This window comes from Chenopodium quinoa, unplaced genomic scaffold (assembly GCF_001683475.1).
Source record: "Chenopodium quinoa cultivar QQ74 unplaced genomic scaffold, ASM168347v1, whole genome shotgun sequence".
Taxonomy (NCBI): Eukaryota; Viridiplantae; Streptophyta; class Magnoliopsida; order Caryophyllales; family Amaranthaceae; genus Chenopodium; species Chenopodium quinoa.
In genome coordinates this window covers 2,706,154-2,715,814 of record NW_018745684.1, presented here as the reverse complement: position 1 = coordinate 2,715,814, position 9,661 = coordinate 2,706,154, and the positions used below count along the sequence as shown (strand labels likewise).

Below are 9,661 nucleotides of genomic sequence, written 5' to 3'. Positions count from 1 at the left end.
AATAACCTAGGATCCCCAATTCCTAGCTAGGAACTTAAACTACACATTTAACAACCTTAATAGTTTCACATTTATCTTTAAGTAGAAAAGTGCAAATGTGCAACTATACTAGATTTTTTTGCAATATATTCTAAATTACTATTGCATGTCAAATTCCTAGTTATGTTTCATTTATTGGATACAATTAGACTGTACATATATAGTGAGCATCGCAAGTGATCTGAATCCCAAATTAGGCAAAATAAAAATAAAAATGTCATAAAAAAAATTTGTAGCGTGCAACCAAAAATAAACAAAAACCAAAACCCTTGAAAACTTCCCTTAAATGCTCGACAAATCTGACAGAAAATCTTCACAAAAGGCTCTCTTCCATTTTCTCCCCCTTTTCCTAACACATAGTGTTTTGATTTGACTACCCAATTACCTTCTCCACCTCCATTTTTAAATTTATTTAATACCCTTTTCTATGATCTCACTTACCACATCCACAAATTAAAATTGAATTTAGATCATTAAATGTAAAAAAATAATCAACATATTCCAATTTAACTTCAAAATTTTAAAAATAAATGTGATTTTTTGACTTGTCATCACATATTCTTGACATGAAGTATGTAGTAGAAGATACTAGGTATGGTACAATATAACAAGATCGTACTATATTAGTACTAAAAATCTTCCATTTTCATTATACCTAAATTTGTTGTAGTAGACTGCTAGAGTAGTTCCATAGTTGGAATAATGACTACTAAGAGAGTAATTAATTAACTAGGGTACACATAATTTAGAATTGAACTTACCATGATATATGATGATTGATAACTTAATTTTATGGGAAACTCCTTTCCCCAGCACCACCACCACCCCCATTTCCATGATGTCCATCCATGGTGAGTCCAGTCAATAACCCGATGCTGCTGCCGCCACTGGACTCACCATGGAGGTGGTGGTGCTGAAGAGGCGGCAGCGGCGGGGGTTGGGGCATTGGTCGAGAAGACGTAGTTGCAGGTGGAGGCCGCTTGCGCTTCTTCTTCTCGTAGCTGATGCCCCTAGCCTTGGCCTGAGAGTCCCTGACCTCGCGAAGGTAAAGCCTAACGGCTCGAGCCCCGAACGGGTTACTCTCAGGCGGGCCACCGTTCTCCTCATAGGCAGCCCTAAGACGGCCTATGAGAGCATCGAGTGAGCCCCACGCTTGACGGAGCGGGCAAGGGCAGGGGGCAGGTGGATTAGGGTGTCCGAAAAACGGGCAGCCCGGATTATGAACCTTAGTCTTTCCGAACTGATCCAAGTACCTTAAAAACTCCAAAACGTGGGCCCCACTACAACGGGACAACGCTAACGGAGGACGGTGGTTTCTCAGGTACTGCCCGAAAGTGTTCCAATCTCTTCTCTTCTGATTCTCGTACCTACTTAACTGCCCGTTGTTGTTGTTGTTGTTGTTGTTGTTGTTGTTGTTGTTGTTGTTGTTGGCCTTTGTCGTAGCCGAAGACGATGATGACGACGACGATGATGGTGGTGGGATAAGATCCATTGATTTTATTTATCTATTTATCCGATAATTGTAGTTATCAATTACTAACTCGCTCACAAACAATAACTGAAGTAGTAGTATTATTAATTAAGGTTTTTATTTGGAGGAGTTAAGGTTTCTTTTCTTTTTGGTTTTATGATGTTGTGTTTGTTTGAACAAAACTAGATATAATAACGCCTTTGTTGAAATTAAAGGAAGAAGGAATATGAATGATATGATGATGATTATGATGATTATGTCTTTCTTTTTCTAGCTTTTTGGGGAATATTGTGTAAATAACTAATTTTTGTACTAATTTAGTAAATAAATGGATACTACGACTAAATAACTAGTTTTTTTTTTTTTTTTGGGATTATATTGTGAAAATAATAGGAAGAGGAGGAAGAAGATGAAATTTAGGGCAAAAAAAATGGAGGGAGAGAGTGTGGGAAAAAAATTGAGGATTGGATGATTGGGATATGAAAATGGGGAAAAGCTGTATATAAATCTTTTTTATTTTTTAATTAAAAAAAAAGTTGAGACATGATGAGTTCTTTTTGTTGATGGACGTTTCATAAGATAAATTTACAAAAGTACCCCCTAATTGGAAAATTTATAATTCTATAATTTTGCAATTTTTGGGTTGAGTCATAGAGAGAACTGTAGCTTTTTGGTTATAGAGGTTAAAAGGGTGGTAAATTTTTTAGAGGTAAACCTTAAAAGCAGTACAAAGAACTGTACAGTAGGTTCTAATAAAAACATAATCCTAGTCATATTATATTCTCCCAATAACTTATTATAATTATGACTCTTTGCAAAAAATTATTATTATTCCTCTAACAACTTATTATATTTTTAGATGGCACACTTTAAGTACTCCGTATCATGAAAAAATTAATAAACTTTAGCTATTTTTTTGCCAATATATTATACAATTATATTTATTTTATTAAAATTGTTTTAATGCATATCATTATTTTCTCATTTGCTTAATATATATAGAATTTTGGTTTTAGACAATTTCTAAAATAAAACCTATATAAATAAAGTAAAACTAGATACATAAGTTAGTAAAATGAGTTTAACTAACAAAGATGAAATAGTGTAAAAGTGGATTGAAAAATCATACAAAATTTTAGGAACAATGAGAGTATGAATTCACCAAATATATATGATCATATATGTGTAAAGAAGCAAATAAAAATTAAAGGAGTGATCGAGTTACTTTGAAATGTTTGTAATCGACACATATAACTATATAAAGATAGGAGAATTTTAGATTCTAAACAATCACTGCTCCTTACCTGAAATGAATTTGGTTTAATATTTGTGTTATGCTTGTAGAGATATTGTATATTGCCACTTGTTATAAATCACCCTTGAATCAAAACAGATTAGTAATGACAAGAGTTCCAAAAAAGATAAATTTCATCATCGGAATTTGCTTGTGCCCCACTCAATTTGCTTGACCATCATTAGCCCCTATTCGCTCTCGTCTCAATTATTTTTGCCAATTGGCAAGAGCAGTGTCCGCTCTCTAGTCTCTAACTCGATGCTCACTTAGCTTGTTTTGCATTGCTATGTGCTCACAAAGTCATATCCTTCTACCCCTCACCTCACTAGGACGACCTTACGGCTAAATAGACAAGAGCGTGTCACATGATCAACTGTCTAAATTTATGGACCATGACAATGATGCATTTGTTAAAAATGCAAGGAGTAAGTCTCTTAGCCGTTCTTCTTAATTACATGCATAGATGATTTAAATGAAAAAAAAAAAAAAAATCATGATTAGGAGCAATTTAATAGTTCCTTTTTTTCTTTTCTTTCTTTTTGGGATTATTATTATTATTATTTTCTTACTGAGTATTTTTTAAAAAAAAAATTCATTGGAGGGACAAAATTGTCAATTTGTTCATGGTGTTGATAAGTGGTGTCCTAATTCATGTTAAGTGCCTTGTTTACTCTTCATCGACTCCCATCTAGCTTCTTTTGTAAAGTATATATCCCTCTATATTACCGGATATTTTAAGACTTTTGGATTCTTTTTGTACCCTTTCACAATAACTTGTTAACATTCATAAAATGTCTATTATTTCCTCAAAAAATGTCCGATCGCTTCATCTCATTATGTTATTCTTGATCCTACTGTACTGTGGTATTACTTGGGGCCTATGCAATGGGTCTTTGGTAATGTGCAGGCTATGTCATTATTATTAATGTGAGTTGTAGTGCAATTGTGAGTTGGGTCCTTGTGATGTAGTGTGTGAGTTGTAGGGTTTGTTTGTAACTTAATATACCTCATTGATGATTCGATTACTATATATGCGCTCCTTTAAGGGAACAAGTATACACACTTTTACTCTGTATTTGGAGTTTATTTATATACATTCGGGTGCACAACGCACCCTTCTAACCTAAGGATAGTTTTGCTCTTCATTTATTGATTAAATGAACAATAAATATTAAATAAGAAAAAAAATCTTGGATGCACCATGCATAATACATCCGGATGTATATAGTATCTCCATAGTATTATTTAGTATCAATCTATTCAATTACACAATATAAAAACTTACGCGTAATATTTTGCGATTATACATCAAGATGAATCTAATACATTAATTTCCTTTCTCCTCAATAATTGAAAATTCTAAATGAGGTACATAAGGAAGGTTTCATAATATGAAAATAAAGGATCAAGCTTAATAATTTTAAATAAAAATTGTATAGTTTAAAAAAGTGCCATTGTACATTTGTAATAAATTACTTGTAATTTTTTTTTTTTAAAAATTAAACTTAAATTTTAAAAATCAAAACCCACATGATGCTTGTGTAAACATCAGTACATCATCAACGATCCTAACTGAAGTTCGAAGTCGTTGAAATAGTTCACATTGTAATTGTAAATACTAGTCGTACGGACCATTTGAGATAGATTTGGGGCTACATTATTGGATATTTCATATTTGTATTACTTTACTACGGTTGTAGACATTATTTATCACCTAGTTCATCTTCCCGTGAATTAGAATTAGAATCCCAAAAATGTATGTAGGTCCAATCAAATTGCTAAATAAACTACTTGTACATTTTACTTAATCAAGGCTCTTAAATCAACATCATCATCCCGACAGCCAAATCAGACAACTTGGAATAATATCAAACACCTAATTAAGCATGTTTAACACCTCTATACCACGTCCGTTAAACAACCTAAGCTACTGTACCAACATACTTCTTCTGTACTCTATATTATCTACTCTCTTCGTTTCATTTACAATTTAACGTCGTTTCTAAAATATTAATACTCAATTTCTATTTTTAACCCTTTTTTTTTTTACGGAATCACTATTTTTAACTAAGAATATGAGATTACAACTTTACCCTTTAATACACTATTTAGCCAAAGATGGAGAGAATACTTAAAATCTTTCAGAATTAGTTACTCCGTATCATATTCACATAATTTCAATCCCTTGTAATACAATGATAAAAAAAAACTCCGTAATAGTTGTCATTTTTAGTTTGTCCCCCTTACTTGATCCAAGTTGTTTTCAAATATATCCAAAAAATTGTAAGTTTGAGAGACATTAAACTTTGGGTTGTGATATTTTTAAACATATGTTGTACATTCATATTTTTTTAGTCACGTGACATATCTCGTCAACACAAAATTTTGGTAATTTTTAATAAAATGAAATCAGATTTTAGCAATATTATAACCAACTAACGGTATTTGAAATGTAATTTATGTGGATAATAATTAAGAATCAATGTATTAAGTAATCTTTCAATTATAAAAATCTTTGTAATCTAGATAATGTCTGCCATAATATAATAAAATATAGTAAAAAATGCAAGCTAAAACCTAGTTAGCTACTAGAAGTAGAATTGGAATCCAAACTTTAAGTAATTGTCCAAGAAAAGCTTAATAGAATATTTATGGTTGATTACACTCCAATCCACCAATAATACACGCATCTTTCTTTTTCCACATTCTACCTTGTACGGAAACATCTGTGTGATTTACTCAGTGTTTTCTTTTCTTGGTTTGTATGTACGTACCTATATAAAACTGTAGACAAAACATAGAATGAAGTAGGTTGTTTACCAGTAAAACGGATCGCTCCCCTCTATTTGTCAAAGTATGCATCAATTATAATTTACGTGTACACCTTTCAATATGAGGTGATAGATTATGTAAATAATCTTTGTAATTATCTTAGTGTATATTTAGTGTATATCTTTCCTAACTTAGCGATAGCTTAACTTAGAAGTCTTTGATGTATATATACTAATCTTTGATGAATGAGAAGCCACAACAAATATCCCTCAAAGACTAGTATATATACATCAAAGACTTATAGGTTAAGCTATCGCTAAGCTAAGAAAGATATACACTAAATATACACTAAGACTTATTGTACTAGCCTCAAAACCCTAGCGGATAGTTTGATCAATTTACGCTAAATATACACTAAGCTCGATCCCGATGACAAGGCGGTTGATACATGGAATCGATAGGAAATTTTTTTCCACAACAAGTCTGCCAATGCTTTACAACCACTAGTAGAAAAAAAGAAATAGGCAACCCCCCTACGGCAACGGTTCATGAAAACCATTGCTAACTTAAGTGAGCGCCATTTTTAATATCCCCCTATGGCAACGGTTAACCGTTGCCAATTGATTAAAAAAATAAAGGGGGTAAAGTTGGCAACGGTTAACCGTTGCCAACTTTAAATATTTTTTTTTTTTAAAAAAAAAAAGGGGAAGAGTTGGCAACGGTTAACCGTTGCCAATTGTGAATTTTTTTTTTTTTAAAAAAAGGAATAGTTGGCAACGGTTAACCGTTGCCATTTTAAAAATAAAAAAACGCGCACTCAGCTTCTACATACGTACTGTAGCTATTGCATTTATGTGTTTTTGCTTGAAACCTCCAAAAACGCGCCCCATTAAAGCTCCATTCACTACAGCATTGAGCTCTATTCACTCCATTAGCTCTCCCCAAACCATTATAGCTTCCATTGAAGGGTCCATTGAAGCCATTTTGGTTCCTCATGCACGCGCACTCACTTCTTCTGTTCTAGGCTTGTTCTACTCCTCACGCGCACTCATCTCTTCTCTTCTAGGGTAAGATCATCTCTTCTGTTCTACTCCTCACGCACACTCACCTCTTCTGTTCTGGGCTTGTTCTACTCCCCAAACCATTATAGCTTCAATTGGTTTTACTCAAAATTGGTTTTATTTGGAATAGCTATATATGTTTCTCTGATTAACATTGTAACCTTTCTCTGATTAACTGTATGTTACTTGTTGTATGTTATATGCTGTATGTTATATGCTGTATGTTATATGCTGTATCTTTGGTGTGAATGAAGCAAGCTAGAAAAAAAGAGACTAAGAGGCATAGTGTGTACTTGCAATTTGAGTTGCAATAAGCTTATATGGAGTAGTTAAGAAGTTTTTTCACTTCGATAAAGAATGTGGGTTATTATCATAGAGGGTGGATGTCACTTTGTTGTTTGCATTTGAGTTGCAATAAGCTTATATGGAGTAGTTTGTTATTTCCCTTCTTTGTTTTCTTCCTTCACTTCCTTTTAAGGGTTGCTTATTAGTTTTGGAGAGAGAAGGGGGGTAGGGGGGGTTGAGGGTTTAGGGTTTGAATATACTTTTCTTTATGAGTTGCTTCTCACTATATATATGCGTGTTTCAGGCTAAGAAATGGGTGTCAAGGGCTTCTAGGGTAAGATCATTTGTTTGGAGAGTGGGCGGAAAACATCCTGGTATCTTACTCTCACTGTCCTTGTTCTTGCTCACTAATCCCTTAATCTGGTTTTCTATTTGTGTTCTATATAGGTTACAATAAAAAAGATTATGAGGAATTTTTGGGCGAAGCATAGGCCTTGGCATTGACCTTCTATTTGAGAGTGTTGAGCCTTTATAGGTACTTAGGTATATATACATATATATATATAACTCTATCATTATGTGTGATTAATCCATTGTTTTTTAATTGATTGCATTGCATCATCATATGCCTAGATACCCGCTCAAGGCTTTCTCATCAGGAGAAAGTCTTGAATAGTCCCCGGTTGAGACTGTTCTTGAACGTTTACTCTTACTTAGGTGGTCAATGTATGTCCTTTTTTTTCGATTTTAAGGAACATCTTGGCTTACCATATCCTCGATCACCATGTTCTCTGGGTACATATGTGGGTAAGTGATTACCTACGTCGTGTACTTGGAGAACTGGGGGGAAATGCTGCCAGATTTTCCTTAAAATTGGAAATCTGACATACATTCACTAGTGAGAGTAAACGTTCAAGGATGGGTTAGGTTGGAGTGATAAGGACCCTTTGGAAGCATATATGCATTTTTGTATCTATATGAATGTTATATGCATGTTGTGTGTTTGAATTTGATTTATTTATATATATAATAGATGTAGCAATTATACATTATTCATAATATGTTGCCATGTTTAGAGACAATTTACTTAATAATGGAGAAGGATCGTGGATGGATGTATGGTAGACGTGATACATTGGAATTCTTTAATGGGGTTCAAGAGTTTTGCGAGACGACTTCATCTTATCAGCGCAGAATGGGTTTCGAGTGCCTCTATTGTCCTTGTATTGATTGTAATAATGTGAAGGTGGTCAATAGTGTTGATATCATTAGAGATCATGTAGTTTGTCGTGGGTTTAGGGTTAAATATCATGTGTGGATTTGGCATGGTGAAGAAGGGAAGTACAGTGGGGATGTTATTGGGTATGATGTGCATGATGATAGAAGCAATGATATTCGTGTGGACGAGGAATACAAGAATTATGAACATATTGTTGATGATGGTGCTGAGGAGGGATTTGAGGATGATCATGTGGATGAGGTTGAGGATGAAGGTGTGGATGAGATGATGCGTGGTTTTGAAGGTGACGTGTTTGAGTCATTATCGGAGGCTTCTAAAAAGCCTTTGTATCCTAGGTGCCAAAAATACTCCAAACTAAGTGTCGTGCTAACGCTTTTTAACATTAAGTCGAAGCACGGGTGGACGGACAGTAGTTTTACTTCCTTGTTGAGCGTGTTAAGTGAGATGTCGCCCGATGGGAATGAAATTTCAAAGTCTTACTATTACGCTAAGAAGCTCATGTTTCCATTTGGTTTGGAGTATAAGAAGATACATGCATGTCCTAATGATTGTATTCTTTACCGAAATGAATATGAACAATTGGAGGAGTGTCCACGATGCAAGAAGTCGCGCTACAAGCGCAAGAGTTGCAATGCTGGTACGAAGGGACCTCCTGCTAAGGTGCTGTGGTATCTTCCCATAATTACAAGGTTTAAGCGTCTGTTCTCTTTACCAAAAGACGCTAAAAACTTGAGGTGGCATGCAGAGGGAAGAAAGAAAAACAGAATGCTGAAGCACCCAGCCGACTCCCCGCAATGGAAGAACCTTGATATGAAGTTTGCGGAATTTGGTGACTAAGTCAGAAATTTAAGGCTTGGTTTGTGCACGGACGGGATGAATCCATTTGGCACTCTTAGCACCCAGCACAGCACATGGCCGGTACTTTTAGTGATCTACAATTTGCCTCCTTGGTTGTGCATGAAACGGAAATATGTAATGCTTTCACTCTTGATATCGGGGCCAAGGCAACCTGTAAACGACATAGATGTGTATCTTGCGCCATTGGTTGATGATTTGAGAAAGATGTGGGACGAAGGGGTTTCTGTGTTTGATGCTCATAAGAATGAGATGTTCACATTGCGTGCATCTCTTATGTGAACCGTTAATCATTTTCCTGCGTAAGGCAACTTGTCTGGGTATAAGAATAAAGGGAAAAAGGCATGTCCCATTTGTATTGATGATACGCCAAGCAGACGCCTTGATCATTCTTTCAAAGAGGTGTATTTGAGGGCAAGAAGGTTGCTCAGGCGCGATCACCCGTTCCGTCGGCAGAAAAAGGCTTTCGATGGGACGGTGGAAGAGGGGAATGATCCTAGGCCACTGACTGGTGAGGAGGTTTACGCTCGGGTTAAGGGTGTACGAACAGTATTTGGGAAATCTGAAAAAGCGGCGGAATCAGTTGCTCTCTTTAAAAAAGAATCAATCTTTTGGTTGCTCCCGTACTGGAAAGAACATGACGT

General features: G+C 35.0%; 1 protein-coding gene across 1 annotated transcript; it reads right to left on the bottom strand.

Annotated features, from left to right (window-relative positions):
• Nucleotides 1–601: 601 nt before the first annotated feature.
• Nucleotides 602–2,137, bottom strand: LOC110717678 (protein LIGHT-DEPENDENT SHORT HYPOCOTYLS 4-like). The gene has a single exon (XM_021896439.1). It carries the CDS (start codon nucleotides 1,529–1,531, stop codon nucleotides 830–832), a length of 702 nt encoding a protein of 233 aa, XP_021752131.1. The 5' UTR covers nucleotides 1,532–2,137; the 3' UTR covers nucleotides 602–829.
• Between the last annotated feature and the right edge of the window lie 7,524 nt (nucleotides 2,138–9,661).